This window comes from Pogoniulus pusillus, chromosome 21 (assembly GCF_015220805.1).
Source record: "Pogoniulus pusillus isolate bPogPus1 chromosome 21, bPogPus1.pri, whole genome shotgun sequence".
In the NCBI taxonomy this organism is placed as follows: Eukaryota; Metazoa; Chordata; class Aves; order Piciformes; family Lybiidae; genus Pogoniulus; species Pogoniulus pusillus.
Genome location: NC_087284.1, coordinates 8,698,130 through 8,715,521, shown reverse-complemented (window position 1 = coordinate 8,715,521; position 17,392 = coordinate 8,698,130). Strand labels below are relative to the sequence as shown.

The 17,392-nt window shown below is 40.2% G+C and overlaps 1 protein-coding gene across 3 annotated transcripts in view; it reads right to left on the bottom strand.

The window, feature by feature from the left end:
• The window catches only part of RELCH (RAB11 binding and LisH domain, coiled-coil and HEAT repeat containing), an 80,779-nt gene that overhangs the window by 3,722 nt on the left and 59,665 nt on the right, over positions 1-17,392 (bottom strand). For 2 of the 3 annotated variants that reach the window (XM_064160843.1, XM_064160844.1), the window contains 10 exons: positions 16,610-16,733; positions 14,927-14,975; positions 14,066-14,145; positions 13,555-13,661; positions 12,862-12,961; positions 9,133-9,215; positions 8,147-8,210; positions 4,845-4,983; positions 4,438-4,554; positions 3,377-3,465 (listed from right to left, as the gene is read on the bottom strand). In XM_064160843.1, the coding sequence (XP_064016913.1) occupies positions 3,377-3,465; positions 4,438-4,554; positions 4,845-4,983; positions 8,147-8,210; positions 9,133-9,215; positions 12,862-12,961; positions 13,555-13,661; positions 14,066-14,145; positions 14,927-14,975; positions 16,610-16,733 (952 nt within the window). Of the gene's footprint in view, positions 1-3,376; positions 3,466-4,437; positions 4,555-4,844; positions 4,984-8,146; positions 8,211-8,394; positions 8,478-9,132; positions 9,216-12,861; positions 12,962-13,554; positions 13,662-14,065; positions 14,146-14,926; positions 14,976-16,609; positions 16,734-17,392 lie in introns of all 3 variants that reach the window. The other variant, XM_064160845.1, reaches the window with a different exon arrangement.

The following is a 17,392-nucleotide window of genomic DNA, read 5'->3' as shown; positions in this document are numbered from 1 at the left end:
AAGACAAAAAGCATCCCCATGTGGACATTTTATGTTTAGCATACTAAAAACATATGAGTGATTCCCAATAGCAGTCTTTGAAAGAAAGAACACAATTCATTAGGCTAAGCCTCTGCTCAGAGCAGTACTGTTTTAACACACTAAGACCAAAACATTTGAAGCACTTATGCAAAAGAATTGAGTGTGAAACTAGAAACATTTGCATATTCATGTACACTGCAGAAATGGAAACTTTCTCTGCTCACAGCTCCCTGGAAAGCTAAGCACTTTCTTTGAAATGTTAAACTCAAAGCTACAAGTAACTAAAATTAGTAGTGTCTTACCAAAACCTGAACATATATGATAAAGAAAATCCATTTCAATCTCAAATACAGATCAGCCATTAAAGGCCACTAACAAGTGCTGACTACTTTTAAGTGTATTTATATACATTAAAAGAGCTGTTTTCTGTCAAATTCCTCTTAGCTGCAGCACAAAATATTCTTTGAAACCATTTAGCAGATATGGCCCAGTCTGCAGATCTGTGCCACTGTTCGTTCTGTTTCTCCAACATTCGAAGCTGTTTGGGCAGCAGGTGTTAGATGCTCTTGAGCAGTTCAGAATCTAGACTGGAGCACAGCCTTATGAAGAGTGGCTAAGGGAGCTGGGGGTGTTCAGCCTGGAGAAGACGAGGTTCAGGGGAAACCTTATTTGCTCTCTAAAACTACCTGAAAGGAGGGTGTAGACAGGTGGGGGTTAGTCTCTTCTTCTAGGCAACCAGGGACAGAACAAGAGGACACAGTCTCAAGCTGTGCCAGGGCAGGTTTAGCCTGGATGTTAGGAAGTTCTTCATGGAAAAAGTGATTGGCATTGGAATGGGCTGCCTGTGGAGGTGGTGGAGTCACTGTCCCTGAAGTGTTCAAGAAAAGACTGGATGAGGCACTTAATGCCATAGTTTAGTTAATTGGAAGATGTTAAGTGATAGGCTGGATTCGATGATCTTAGAGGTCTTTTCCAACCTGGTTAATTCTGTGATGCTGTGAATAGTAGGGTGGAGCCCTCATCTACTGTGCAACTCCTTCAGGGAAGGCTGCATAATTCTTCAAAGAAACAAAGCACTTCTCCCTCTTCCCCAAATTAATTTGCTTTAGAGTTCAGGGTGAAACAGAGACAAGGTGCAAGTATAACGTGGCAGTTTTACATGCTGATAGTGCTCACACCTGTCTCCTTGGGTTCTCTTTGCTCAGTCGTAGGACTGACTATGAAATCATTTAGACCTCCTTTACCAGAGATATTTTAGAGATGTAACTCTATACATTTAAGAAACATAAGGTGCTTAAGTGTTATAACCAATACTGCACATGGACTAAGTATTTTTATAAAGTACTGATTACATCTCACTATCATGCAACTCAAAAGCCTATTATTTTGAAAAGAAACTGAAGGCAAGTGCAGAAGGGAGAAGAAAAAACTTGATGTGGAATTAGAGATACTGGCAAAGTATCAGAAATGCCTGCATGAGCTGAAATGCTTATTTTAAAGATGCGAATCTCTGACTTAAATGCCCAACTGGCACTTCTGTTTATATGAATGAAAGGAAAGCAAATAATACGGGTATGAGGGAAATGCTACCTAGCAGGATCACAAGGCAATTCCACAAATGTGACACTTTCCAAACATGCATAAACTCTGTACTTATATTAGGGCCACAAGATCTTTGTGAATGACAAAACTATTTTTTTTGGGTAACTAATATGCCACTTGAATTGTAAATAATACCACAGTGACCAAAATTATGAGAAAAGGGTTAATTCTACTTATGCAAATGTCCAACTGTTTAAAACAGGAAAACATATTTACTTCAGAAAATACAATTTTTAGGCAGAAAGCTTGAAAATCAGACACTAGAACTAAGTAGGCATCAGAGACTTCTGTCATGGTGCCTACATATATGCTGTTGTAGCAAAGAGCTGATTAAGCATCAGATTTATATTTCTACAGTAAAAGCTGTAGTGAGCTTTCTAACCCACCAGAGCAGGAGCAAATAGTTTTAAGCTTCTTTCTTTCTGGCTAAGAAAAAAAAAAATCAAGGACATGGCATCATGCCTGAAGTCAATTAATCACAGTGATCCAGAACGTGGTAAAGGAGGACTGAACTGTCTTATTCATTTTTAACTCTTTTTAAGCCCTCAGATCCTTTCTGCCTGTAAGACTCTATCAAACATGCTCTCCTCGTCTAATTAAGGACATCTTTTGAATGCCCTTAAACCTCAGAAGCTGCACTTTGCTCCTAAAGTATTAGTGTTGATTATCAGTTATCCCATTGGTCAACATGACAGAACAAAGAAAATCAAACTAAATCCAACTTTGCCCACTGCAGCTTTCAGATATATTCTTAGACTTCCCAAAACACAATACATCTTCCAGCTCTCTCTGAATATATAGTAGCACTGCCAGATTTCCTCCAGTGCTGTCTGTGGTAAAGAAGTGCAATTCTGTTGCCTTGGACTGATGCTCAGGCCCTTCTGACTCAGCCCTCTCAAGTCAGATTCTTTCCTTTTATGTGTGAAAGTTCCTCAAATCAACTTATCTCCAGTTCCACATACTGAAAATTATGTAACATAATATAGAGAAAATAAAAGAACCAGATAATAAGGTATTAGACTGAAAATGTAACTGGAAGAAAGAACTTTGTCACCAACTGTAAGAACCTAAAACTCCTAGAGAATATACAGCAGTCTCAACTCACTTCTGCAAAGATAAGGAAAAGTAATTACTTTCCCCAAGCACAAAGTCATCCAAAGTGTAGTATCAACCTTAAAAAAAAGAAATCAGATCTTTCTTTGTAATTTTATTTTTTCCTCCATCATTTGAAGCATTCATACTGTCAAGGTTTTCCCTTCATGCAACTAAACTATGGTCCTCACTTTCAGCTACCAACTTAATATTTATCTGTTTCAGTCTCTGTCAGTGTTCATCCTCTTCAACTATTTACAAAAGAATTGCATAGACATATGGGTAAGATTTTCACTTTCTCAACTCATCTTCTGCTTCTCTTCTGGTACTTTTTGTAAAGTCTTTCCTATCAGAGAAGAACTTGTTAGCTCCCATATTGTCTTATCTGGTTATTACAATGAGATTTTACAGTTCATAGGATAAGAGAATGGTTGAGGTTTGCAGAGACCTCCAGAGGTCACCTGGTCCAACCTCTTGGTCAAGCACAGTCATCTGGAACCGTCTGCCCAAGACTGTGCCCAGATAGCTTTTGAGTATCTCCATGGATGGAGAATCCACCATGAGGAGTAGCAGTCCTTAACTTTTGGTTTTAAATACCATTACATTTCAACTTTTGTTGCCACCTGCATCTCAAACTCAGTTTGTAAACACAGCTGCTCACCTCATGCTCTGGTGAGAGATGTTCCATGTCAGCTCGTAAACACTTGAGTCCTGGTAAAAAGTGATTGACCATTAAATCCTCTGAAATAACTAATAAGCAGGCTGTTAAGGTATTATAAGCATTGTCTTCTGAAGTTACACACATTTTATCAGTCTTTTCATAATGTTTTTCTACTGAACACAAGGGACAAGCTGCAGCAGCAAACCCAAAGAAAACAGAACACATTTGGCACTTCATGACCAAGAAAAAAGACCTTAAACTTATTTAAGTTCATATATGTCACATATCCATGATTCTTCTCACTTTGTTTTTAAGTTACTGGTTAAGATCAAGGACTTTGGTTTTGTATCATTATTTTTCAAAAAGAATGTGTTGGTTCCACTGTTTTTGGTCTGGCTGAGAGAGGAGTTAATTTTGCCCACAGCAGCCCTCATCGTGCTGTGCTATAGAGCTATAAAGTGCTGTGCTGCAAACTATAAATGTGTTGGTAACACAGCAGCGGTTTGAGTGCTGCTGAGCATTACACAAGCAGCATCCAGACTGTCGCCTCCTCACCAGTACACAGGGGGTGGGCAAGAAACCTGGGTGAGAGCATAGCTGGGACAGCTGATCCAAATTGACCAAAGGGATATCCCCTACCATATGACATCTCCTCAGCAGCAAAAGCTAAGAGAAATGAAGAGGTGTTTGTTACTGTGAACTTTGCCTTGCAAAGCGATGACTGCCATGCTGAAGCCCTGCTTCCTGGGAAGCGGCTAGACATGCTCTGCTGATAAGACAGAAATTTGTTCTTCTTCTACTTCCACACACAGCTTATGCTTTCTGAAGCTGCCTTTATCTTGACCCATGAGGTTTTCTTTCCACCTTATTTTCTCCCCACTGTGTGGCTGAGGAAGAGAGTGATAGAGTGGCATCCAGCCAGGGTCAGCCCACCACATGCACCTTCTGTGACAGCCTTTGCACAAGCAGAACTTGTTTTACATCACACATTCAAAGACAAACTTAGATATTTTTCAAGTGTTAGTTGATGAACAGCTAAGCTTCCCCTAGAAAAAGGATACAACAACAGGAAAGAGCACTGTAGGCTTCAAACAAGTGGGTAGCAATATCCAGTCTCTTCGAATCCACAGACTGTTGGTTGTTGACCAAGGCTAACTTGTGCAAGTGTGGAATAACAACTGTAAAAGCAAATACTGGAATAAGTATTCGAAGCGGCTTTCTGTAGACTTGGTTAGCATTAGACAGCTCTTTTTTTTGCCACGTGCTGGTATTCTATGTTCAGACCAGTGCTAGAGAAAGTGAAAATTTTATTGGCAGAGTCTTAAATATTGGGACATACCAAATCCTGAAAACAGGAGTTTTCATGAAACTTTTTGTAAAGACAAAAAAAGTCCATCCATGTAACAAGCACACCATGAGTTTTTGGATAGAAAGAGAAAGACTGCACCTTTCAACTGATGCAACTTACATTCATCTCTAAATCTGGGCTCAGCATTAGGTCCAACTCTTCCAAATGTTTTTATGATTTCTGAATGTAGAGAATGTTGGTCTTGATATTGAGGGTCCTCCAGGAAAGATGCCAGTTGCATTTTTACTCTTTCCAGAAGCTTGAATATTCCCAGAGAAAGAAAAAAATACATGAAAGAATGAAGATGCTAGAAACCATTATGGTCAGTTTAGAGTATGCCTGTAATATTTCCTATTTCACATGATGAACCTCAGAGCTTCTGCTAATTTCCAATCTTTTTCTGACAAGATGTTCCAAACTCCTTCATGCAGCTCTAAAATGTAGAGACTGTTAACAGTATTTTCATAGAATCATAGAATCAACCAAGTTGGAAGAGATTTCCAAGATCATCCAGTCAAACCTATCCCCCAGCCCTATCCAGTCCACTAGACCATGGCACTAAGTGCCTCATCCATGCTTTTCTTCAACACCTCCCTGGGCAGCCCATTCCAATGCCAATCACTCTCTCTGGCAAGAACTTCCTCCTAACATCCAGCCTAGACCTCCCCCGGCACGATTTGAGACTGTGTCCCCTTGTTCTGTTGCTGGTTGCCTGGGAGAAGAGGCCAACTCCCACCTGGCTACAACCTCCCTTCAGGTAGTTGTAGATAGCAATGAGGTCACCTCTGAGCCTCCTCTTCTCCAGGCTGCACACCCCCAGCTCCCTCAGCCTCTCCTCACAGGGTTTGTGTTCCAGGCCTTTCACCAGCTTTGTTGCCCTTCTCTGGACATGTTCCAGCACCTCAACATCTCTCTTGAATTGAGGAGCCCAGAACTGGACACAGTACTCAAGGTGTGGCCTGACCAGTGTTGAGTACAGGGGCAGAATAACCTCCCTTATCCTACTAGCCACACTGTTCCTAATCTAGGCCAGGATGCCATTGGGTCACTGTTTTAAGCTGATCTATCTTTAAACTATAGACAGCTGTTTCCACAGAGCTGCTCCTTCTTTCTGAGGTTTCCTCAAGTTTTGATACATTTTTTACTTGCTACTAAAATTTCTCTCTTGCTCTTAATATCTTTGGAGTTTCCTTGTTTAGTTAAAACTAAATCAATGTATTATTTTGGGGGGTAACATATCCCAATTATATGTTCCTTTTTAGACGACAGATGCTGTGCTGAAATGTTTTACTGAGAGGAATTAAATCCTTAGCTGTGCAAAGATAGAAAAAAACCAACATGTGCCCTACATCACTCATTCTTCTGCTGAGAAACGCAACTAGTCAAAATGTAGATAAGACAGGCACTTCACTCACACGCTGCTTGGCTCTCACTTCTGGCTCTGCTTTCTTTCTGGCAGTCTGGTCTCTCTGTCTGACTCTGCCTTTAAGTCTCTAACCCACCTAACCCCTTTTTCCTCTAGCCTCCCTGTCATCTTTGTTTTGACATCTCACCTCAGATCTCCAGATTGATCACATGAGATACACGTGGGTTGATCTGGTTATTTCTGAAGGGAGGCAAACAGGTTTAGGTCGGGAGCCCTCCTGGGGACTTTGATTGTTTCTGGGAGGGGTACTGTGGTTCTGTGTTACTTTTAATTTGTGTATAACTGTATATATATGCCTGTGTATTGTGCTAAGCTGTAAATACAGCTCCATTCCTTAATTTCCAGCCATCTGAGTCTCATCTGGGTGATTTTCTTAAAGGGGGGGGGGGGGGGGCAGGTAACTTCCAAACTGTCACAGATGCAAAAGTATCACAAATATAGATGCAATGAAAAAGATTTCCACAATTAAAGGCTAGGAAAGTTAAAATTATCAATATAGCTAGGATGATAGAAGTATTTAAATTGAATTCAAAGCTCTAAAGGCTGTTTTCTGACACATTTTGGAAGGTGATATCACCTCTGCACTCTAAGACTTAGTCTAATTAATACAATGGGTACAGTAATTTTTTCTGGTAACAAACCAGTGTTCTTCTCCAACTGATTACAGGCATGCATTCCAAGCTACAAAATTGTAACTTATCCATCCTTCCAAGTGCTTGTGAGTCATCACTGACTTCTTACTCACATTTCCTCAAACACATTCTTTTAGAGTATGTTGAAATTACAGGAAGAATGCAAGGTCTGCAAAAAGCTGTGAGGCCCTTCAGAAGAAATGTGACTGTACAGTTATATAAACCACACCACAGAATTTCTGCTGCTAAACAGCAGAATCCTGGGTGTCATCTTCAGAGTTGTGAACTATTAACAGAGCTTCATTATTAAAAGACAACAAAAAAAAATAGGAATTACATATTCATCTTACCCTCAAGGATTATTTTACTTATGTCACTATGATGTCATGGACACCACAGGCTAAACCAGCAGATATGACAGGAACTGTAGGAGACTTGTGCCCTTGAAGCCAAGCAAGATAACCTAAAGCATCTAAAACTGTGCGGTATACATATGTAGAGGTAACTGCATCCCACTGTGATGCCTTGGTTCACACTTTAAAGTAAAGCTATTTTACTTGGTGATAATGGACAGGGATTTCTCAACTCTACTGGAGGTTTTTAAAAAACAGACTGAACAGGGGATTTTGCCTTTTCTAGCAGAGGCCTTCCCCTTGATTTGGTTGTTTTTGTTTGTTTATATTTGTTTTGATATTTAGCAAGAAATGTTTTTATTACTTAAAAGAGGGATGGTTGTTTTGGAAGACAGAAGGGCAGGGAACTGCTTTAAAAAGAGTCCAGTGCAGAGCCACGAAGATGATGAAGAGAGTGGAACAGCTCCCTTGTAAGGAAAGGCTGAAGGAGCTGGGGCTCATCAGCTTGGAGAAGAAGAAACTGAGGGGAGACTTTATTAATGCTCATAAATAGGTGAAGAGCAGTGTCAGGAGGATGAAACCAATGATGTCCAATGGCAGTATAAGAGTCAGTGGGTGGGTGCAAGCTGAAGCATAGGCGGTCCCATGTGCACATAAGGAAAAGCTTTTTCCACTGTGAGAGCAATGGAGCACTGGGTGCAGGCTGCCCGGAGATGTGCTGTCTCCTCCTCTGGAGACTTGCAAAACCTGCCTGGATGCATTCCTGTGTGATCTACTCTAGGTAATCTTGCTCTGGCAGAGGGGTTAGACTAGGTGATCTTTTGAGGTCCCTTCCAGCCCCTAACATTCTGCAATTCTGTGAAGAGGATACAAACAAAAGAAGAGATAACATTTAAGCTGTTCTTTTTTTTTTCCCTCCAAGTTTATGAATAAAGTTACTGGATTTCTGGATTTATGAAAAATCATCCCCTTTTATGCTACAAAAGCAACAGCTGACAACAGCTGTCTTACCTCTCTCTGAGTAACAGTTTCCATGATGGTCCCAAAGGCAGGAATTGTTGCAATCCTTACTGAACTACAACAGAAAAAACAGAGTCTTTAAGATGCATTAAATCATCAGAAGAAAATGATTGAAAATGAAGCAGAATTAAAACATTAGTACTTTAAGTTATATTAGTTTCTAGCAACGACAAAACAAAAAAGGCAGACCAGGAAGGAGATAGACAAGGATTAACTCAAGGTCTCAGTCTGAAACTCACAATTCAGGATCACTGGACAAGGTAACAAGGGCCGGAGCAACCCGCTTGTCAACTAAGGCTTCCCTCATGCCTCGAAGAGTCAGCTGTAAACCAGTCAACATGCAATAAAAAAGGGTTTGGTAAACTTGAAGAACTGAGTTAGCTGTGACTGTGGATGGGCAGGCAGACTCTTGGGGGGTTTCTTGCTTTAGTTAGCCACACAAGACATGAAAGTGATTAAAACTCTATTCATGCTGGAGCATTTATTAGTAACAACCTGTTAGTGAGATAAGCAAAGCATCCCTCCTTAGCTTGAAAGAAATACCACATCAGATTGTCCAGGAAATGTATCCCTATGGCTGTCTATCAGCAAGTGGATGCAGCCACATCTATTTTGCATTTCAGTAATGCAGATGGTATTTAATTTTGCAGTCTCCAGGAAAATATTAATACTTCTGCTAGAAATGACATAAGCAAATCTCAAAACTGGGAATCCATACCAAATAAGAAACCCACACTAATTAAATGGCATTGATTTAAGTTTTTTATTTAAAGTTTATTTAGCAGTTTTATCCAGGCCAGTTCCAGGTGTTTCAGCAAACCTTTAAATCACTTTACTTGCAAATGAAAAAGTTAGATTTGTTTAAAGGTAGTTAGATTTTTTTTTTCATTCAGCTGGAATAAGAAATAGAACTGATGGTTAATTCTTCCTAAGTATTAGGAGGGATGCTGGGAATATAAGACAGTCAGGAAACTTACATTTCAGGGTCACTGGAGAGAGTAATGAGAGCAGGAACAACTCTCTGAGCTACCAGAGTTTCATGTACCCCCTTCACCAACAGCTGAATGGTCGGAGCAGGGGGAGTATCACAGGTGATGCACGGAAAGCGTGAGCACAGTATCATGGAAGAAGAACGGCACAACCAAGAGGAAGAAAGAAAAAAACACAAAAAGCAAACCAAAATTAGAAGCTAAGCAAATACTGCTACAGTAGGGCTTCATATATGCAAAGGCATGAAGAAAGCTGAAGTGGCCTGGCAATCAGCACACACCTGACAGATTCAACAATACGAAGATGCTTTCCCTACTTTCGGCTATTTCAAAACTTGAACTCTCCCAGGTTTAGCTAAATAATTGTGTATCATAATTAAAATACTAATAGAATTATGTATTGTAATGATGCCTACAAGGATGCATAATTAAATACTGAAGTGATGCCAATCCAAGTTTGACAGCCTAAGCTAAATGCTGTTCCTAACTCAAAGGAAAGGTATTTCTTTTCATGGGTGGCTGCCACATGCAAAACACATGTTTTTAGGCAAAGGGTATAATTTTCCTGCGCTCAGCAATACCTTTCAGACCTTTTATAATGTGACAAGCAGCACCTCCTCAGATGCCACTAAGCTATTTTTCATTTAACTACCATCCACTCACTACTGATGCAAAACTTCCCAGGTGATGGTCTGCAAAGGTAAAAAAATTGAGAATCCTTGGATTAGCCATGAAATATATTTCACCAACTCCTTTTTTTCAGACTAAGGAAGAAAGATCCATTTGCTGCAATATATCCCAAGTGTTAAAAGCTAGGATCACAGTGAAATTTAATTGCCATAGATATGTGGAAATTGTCTGAATTTAGATGTCCTCAGGTGAGGTCTTTTTTTAACATTACTTGTTAAACATGCATTTACTGCACAGAGAGCAGTTGCCCTTTACATGTTGTCTGCATTACTGCACAGAGAGCAGTTGCCCTTTACATGTTGTCTGCATTACTGCACAGAGAGCAGTTGCCCTTTACATGTTGTCTGCATTACTGCACAGAGAGCAGTTGCCCTTTACATGTTGTCTGCATTACTGCACAGAGAGCAGTTGCCCTTTACATGTTGTCTGCATTACTGCACAGAGAGCAGTTGCCCTTTACATGTTGTCTGCATTACTGCACAGAGAGCAGTTGCCCTTTACATGTTGTCTGCATTACTGCACAGAGAGCAGTTGCCCTTTACATGTTGTCTGCATTACTGCACAGAGAGCAGTTGCCCTTTACATGTTGTCTGCATTACTGCGCAGAGAGCAGTTGCCCTTTACATGTTGTCTGCATTATTGCGCAGAGAGCAGTTGCCCTTTACATGTTGTCTGCATTACTGCACAGAGAGCAGTTGCCCTTTACATGTTGTCTGCATTATTGCACAGAGAGCAGTTGCCCATTACATGTTGTCTGCATTACTGCACAGAGAGCAGTTGCCCTTTACATGTTGTCTGCATTACTGCACAGAGAGCAGTTGCCCTTTACATGTTGTCTGCATTACTGCACAGAGAGCAGTTGCCCATTACATGTTGTCTGCATTATTGCACAGATAGCAGATAGCATTTACATGTTTTCTACATGTGAAAACATTTAACATGTCCGCAAATGTTTCCATATACAGCAAAAGAATTTTTTTATCTGCATTTATAAAAAGGTGAAGCTGTGACACTTCTATTTTGTAGCACATGTGAGGGGATCTGGACATAAACATAAAAAGCTTATTAGTAGTTTCAGTGAGAAATGTGAAATGTCTTTTTGATATTTAGCTGTATTTTAATTAGCCACACTGCATCACGAACACAAATTCAATTCTATACAGCAGAGTAACAGGAGAGCACATAAGGGCCTGTACTGATAGGATGAGAGGGAATGGATTGAAGCTTGAGGGCATAATTAGACTGGAGATTAGGAAAAAATTCTTGAAGGTGAAGATGGTGGGACACTGGAACAGGCTGCCAGGGAGGTTGTGGATGTCCCCTCCTTGAAGGTGTTCAACGCCAGGCTGGAGGGCTATGAAGAGGATTAAGAGGCGGGAGCACTGCTCTGTGAGGAGAGGCTGAGGGACCTAGGGCTTTGGGGTTTAGTGAAGAGAAAGAAGGAACCTAATAAATGTCCATAAATACCTGAGGGCTGGGGGGTCAAGAGGGAGGGAACAGGCTCTGCTCAGTTGTGCCCTGTGATAGCATAAGGGGCAATGGATATAACCTACAGGACAGGAAGTTCCACCTCAACATGAGGAAAAACTTTACTGTAAGGGTCACAGAGCACTGTAACAGGCTCCCCAGAGAGGTCGTGGAGTCTCCTTCTCTGGAGATGAAACTTCAAGACTTGTCTGGATGTGCTCCTGTGTGGCCTCCACTAGATTCTGTGGTCCTGCTCTGGTGGGGGGGTTGGACTCGATGATCTGTGGAGGTCCCTTACAACCCCTAACATCCTGTGCTCCTGTGATTATCCTGTATCTCCCCATTTAAGGGAATGTACAGACAATTCTCGGTCTTGTTCTCACCGTCTTGGGACACACTGTGTGGATGTAAGTTTGCTCTTCTTATTAGTGTGCTCTTCTTACTAGTTAATAACAATAACAATCTTTATCCTGAACAAAAGTGTAAATGTTATGGGAAAAAATGAAGCTGTCACTATGTAGCAAAAAAAGGAACCACAGAATCGCAGAACCTTACAGGTTGGAAGGGACCTCCAGAGATCATCAAATTCAACCTGTCTGCCCAAGCAGGATGCCCTAGGGTAGTTTGTACAGGAATACATCCAGGCGAGTTTTGAAGGTCTCCAGAGAAGGAGACTCCACAACCTCTCTGGGCAGCCTGCTCCAGTGCTCTATCACCCTCACTGTAAAGAAGTTTCTCCTCACGTTGAGGTGAAACCTTCTATGTTGCAGTTTGTAGCTGCTGCTCCTTGGCTTATTGCTGCTGATCACAGAAAAGAGATTGGCCCCATCCACTTAACACCCACCCCTCAGATATTTGTACACATTGATGAGATATTCTCTCAGTCTTCTCCAGAATAAACAGTTCCAAGGCTCTCAGTCTCTCTTTGTAGAGAAGATGCTCAAGTCCCCCAATCATAAATCAGAAAACCAAAATGAGTTAAATGCTTGTTTTTAACCATCATATTTGTCACCAATAGAAACCAGTTTGAATCACAAAGGAAGTACATCATACAGTACACGTGGAAAACACTGAAACCTGGTAACTTCAGTATTAGGCTACTGATGATGTGTTGAATAGCAAAAGCAAATGCTAAAACTCATAGAGATGCTCATGTTTATCTATACAAGTAAGCAAAGACTTTTGACTAGTTAATTCTAGTTTAAACGCAGTTTAGCAACGAAATACATTTTCGTCATCAGGAAAAGGTTTGCAGCATGCAATAAACAGAACGCAGCAATCAACTAAGCAGCAGAACAAAGAAGATATACACAGCTACTACAAAAGTGTCTTAGGAGTGGCTGATAGCAAGAACTGCTTAATGACAGATGTGCTGTTGAACAGAAAACATACAGAAGCAACTGCACAACAACTTCCTGCTCCATCACACAGTACATAACTTATTTAAGCCCTTCATATTTGTTAAGAACATAGCAACCTGATCTGAGCTACAGCTTTTCAAAAGAAATTCTAATTTCATAAAGGTGTGGGGAAAACAGAAGAAGTCTGAATAACACTTACCTCAAACATTCTAGCAGCTGTACATCGAACAAGAGCAGAAGTATGGACAACTCCATACCATAAGACAGTTAATAGCAGCTCATGATAAGCTGGGTTTGCACTGAAAGAGAACAGTTGGGCAATCAAGAAAACAAGCAAACAAGCAAAGCATCACTACGAAACCCTGAATATGCTTTTTGATTACAAATTGTAGTGTCTAGAATTCATTGCTGAACCAATACAGAACTCCAACAATTATCCTTTCTGACAGGACACCCAGCAACTGTCTCACTCTGAAGGACACACTACATGTTGCCCTCCAGTAAACAGTTCATTTTTTCAATAAAAAAAGTTAAGAAGACAGTTTTGAATAAATGATGGCACTGAACTGGATGCAAATGCACATCTGTAACACATCATAATTATATGGAAAATACAAAATGCAATTTTCACCTTCTTTTCAATGACTTTTTTTTTTGGGTGGGCTTTTGTTTGGTTTTTGGTCTTTATTTTATACACTCCAGAATTTTTTTTACCACTGCATTTTTAATGTAAGAGATTAAAAGCTTACATTTTGTCATATATCAAGGAAAAAACCCACAAGTGTATTCTTTATTTCCTTGAAGTAACAGTTATTAAAATAACAGCTACATTAACAGGATAAACATTTCTAATATATTTCAATCTAGTCAAACTCCAAGGTATATTCTTTACCCCAGTTCCACAAAGGAAGCTTTCAGACTATCAAGAGGAGCATGAGATAGTGAAAGCATGGTCATTACATCTTCTAAGAATCCAACTAATAGCTTACGGTCTTCTTCCTGAAATGGAAGAGTAGAAAGCTGAGTGTAGTAGAATTACTGCTGCAGTTGTGGTGACCTACAGCTATGAAAGACAGACTATTCATGAGAACAAACTAGATTTAGCCTTTAACAATCTTAATGACCCTCAAAAATGTGGACTAAAGCAAACACAAGAACCTTTTATTCCTATAATGCAAGACTGTCATTTTGAGATTTACTGAAATCGTTTTAATACTGACTACTATCATCTAAATCTAGCAGACAACCTGACTAGAAAACTTTGCTTCTAAATGTGTTTGTAACTTATCTACTTACCTTCAAAGCACAAATGCACTCTAAGCCTTCAAAGAGAACAAAAAGGCTTTTTTGGTAGAATAAATTTTACATGTTACTATACATTTAAGAAAGAAAACCAGACCTACCTGAATATAACATGTAAGAACCCCTGTTGCATAGATGGGAACTGTGGCTTTTGTTAGCACTGCATTTCCAGAGGTGGAATCTAGTAGAATACAGAGAGGAATTTAGATTTTACATTTATATCTTTGTAAATTCATAAAATGGCATGGGTTGGAAGGGACCTCAAAGATCATCTAGTTCCAACTCTCTTGGTCACTGGCAGCAATGCCTTCCACTAGACCAGGTTGCTGAAGGCCTCATCCAGCCTGGCCCTGAGCAACTCCAGGGAAGGAGCATCCCATGATGTCCCTGAGAAACCTGTTTGAGTGTCTCTCCACCCTTACTGTTAAGAATTTCTTCCTAATATCTATTCTATGTCTGCCTTCCTCAAGCTTCAATCCATTCCCTCTCACCCTGTCAATCCCAGCTTTCTTGTAGTTCCCTTTCGGCTGCTGGAAGGCTGCTATAAGGTCTTCCTGGAGACTTCTTTTCTCCAGGCTGAAAATATGTGAGTGTATAATACTTGCATCTTGTTTTTACATATATATAGGAGGCCTGTTTGTGTGTATAGTAAGTATATTATACATATGCATACATACATATTCACCTCTATATATAGAAATGAAAAACTTTAGACATATATGCTAAAATATGCTTAATCGGTATTAGGATTTGAGATTTTAACTGTACTTTACAAACACACAGACCCCCCATTTACAACTCTGAGTGTTCTGTTCAGAATAAGATGAGATGTTCAACATTTCAGAAAGATGACAAAATTTGAGAACTGCAGTCAGAAAATGTCACTTGAATGAGACACCAAAGGTATTATTTCCAGCTGTGGTAAAGATTAACTTCTACTCATTTGAGTAAAAGCTGCTTACCTATATTTTCCTCAGAGAGTCTTAAAATTTCTTGGAACTGTGGTTTTACCTATTCAAAGAAAGAGGAATCTCGTGTAAGAAAACCTATTACTTGTGTCAATTAACTGAGGAAATGATTAAGAACAATCAAACCAAACCCTAAAACCAACAATGCCAAAACAAACCCCAAGCCCCACAACAATAAAAAACCCAACCAACAACAACCTAACTAACCAAACAACCATAAAGAAAAAAAAATCTCACAAAACCAAACTCCTGAAAAACAGCAAAAAAGGTCATTTTAAAGGTACAGAAAGAAAAAAACCTTTTAAAAAGCAGGCCATAAGAGACTGCAAATTTCTACTGAGTACCTATGCCGAGGTAACATTACGCTTAGTTGGGCTTTTGGGTTTACCAAGCTATAGGTAAAATAAATTGCTTTTAAAAGTATCTTTTCTGTCCATGAAATGCTCTCTTCCAAAATAAAACTGTGATAATCACTATCAGAAAGGTTTTAAAAAGCAAAGGTTTGAAACATAACTCAGGCAAGGGGCTTTCCAAGATCAGAGACTGGTTTTAATCTCCTCTCTGGAGGCAGCACATAATGCTAGTTCTCTTCTGTAATTGTATCTTATTTATCAGCTCTTCTTTTATAACTTCCCTTTCAAATATTTTCAAATTATAGTCAGAAGTTATTTTATTGAGAAAAATAATACTTCTCCTTGATTAAAAAAAAGTTTAGAAATTGTGAACAGGAAATATTTTGGGCAGGGGAACCATTAATTTTAAGATTTCAAATCAAGTACAGGATGGATACTTCTGTGCACCACAAATACTGAACAGTATGCAGTTCTGAAGAGAGAAAATTGCTGAATTATTATGATCTCTCCCACTCTTTACACCATTCACAAAGTGTTCAAGGAAACAAACCAAAAACTAAACCCAAAAAACATTTTTCCATGTTGGGAAAGTGTTGTGGGTTTAAGATTGGATGTCTTCTGAACCACAGAGAAGTCTTCCAGGGAGCAGATAGCTCAGGAGGTGGACAGTCATAAATGTAATCTTTTATTTCATTCCCATCAGCCTTCATCTCCCTTCCCTATATAAACTGCCTGTAGAGTCAGTTTCTGCTCTTTTTTCTCCCTCTCCCTATCTGGACCTTATCTGTTGTGGGGGAGCTTTGTACCCTCTCTGCTTTGGCAGAGCTAATTTTTTACCATGTCATTTGGGCCTGGGCAGGAAGGTGGGGGGAGTGGGGAAGGGCATTTAGACCTGGTCCAGAGGGTTGGTTTTGGAAAGTCCAGGTTGGAAAGAACTAGGCCGAGACCGAGTATGAATTTTGCGTGCTTTGGGTGTTTTTGTACTGTCAAATATAGTTGTGAACAGTACTTCCATTTCAATTTCCAATAAGTACTTCCATTTCAATTTCCAATTCTTTCCAATCCTGCGTGCAGCATTTTCACCCCTCCTCAAAGGAGTAAAAGAAAGAGTTTCTGTTTGAGAATGTCATTCCAAACCAGTCAAAAACACAAGTCAAAAGGATGCAAACAGAGGTTCAGGAATAGCAGGATTAAATGTACTTGTGGAAAAGTGCTGATGTGACATACAAATACAAATGGTCACATGAAGCACAAGATTTCACTACAAATATGGGGACTAGCTCCTACCAAGGTACTGTGTAGAATATTTAAGGTGGTATCTTACCTTAGTGTTTGTAAAAATTTTCCCAAATGTCCTACAAAGTCTCCAGAAAAATCTAGAGAACTCATGGACACAGGCAGTTGATGCTACATTGATCTTGCCAACAATTTCTATAAGCTGTGGTAGCCTAAAAATCAGGAAATGGAAAGATATTAAACACTTTCTTTCCACTTATATTTGTATTGATTCATTGTTTGTATTAATACATACTTATACACAGATATATACAGCATTATCTGTTCTAATGGAATAGCCTACTTGTTCTGTATAACTCTTAATCTTTGAACAAAACAAGGGCTTAAGTGTACTCTGCACTGGTTAGACCACACCTTGAGTACTGTGTTCAGTTCTGGGCCCCCCAGTTTAGGAGGGACATTGAGGTGCTTGAGCGTGTCTAGAGAAGGGCGACGAGGCTGGTGAGAGGCCTTGAGCACAGCCCTAGGAGGAGAGGCTGAGGGAGCTGGGATTGGTTAGCCTGGAGAAGAGGAGGCTCAGGGGTGACCTTATTGCTGTCTACAACTACCTGAGGGGTGGTTGTGGCCAGGAGGAGGTTGCTCTCTTCTCTCAGGTGGCCAGCGCCAGAACAAGAGGACACAGCCTCAGGCTGCGCCAGGGGAGATTTAGGCTGGAGGTGAGGAGAAAGTTCTTCCCTGAGAGAGTCATTGGACACTGGAATGGGCTGCCCGGGGAGGTAGTGGAGTCGCCGTCCCTGGAGCTGTTCAAGGCAGGATTGGATGTGGCACTTGGTGCCATGGTCTAGCCTTGAGCTCTGTGGTAAAGGGTTGG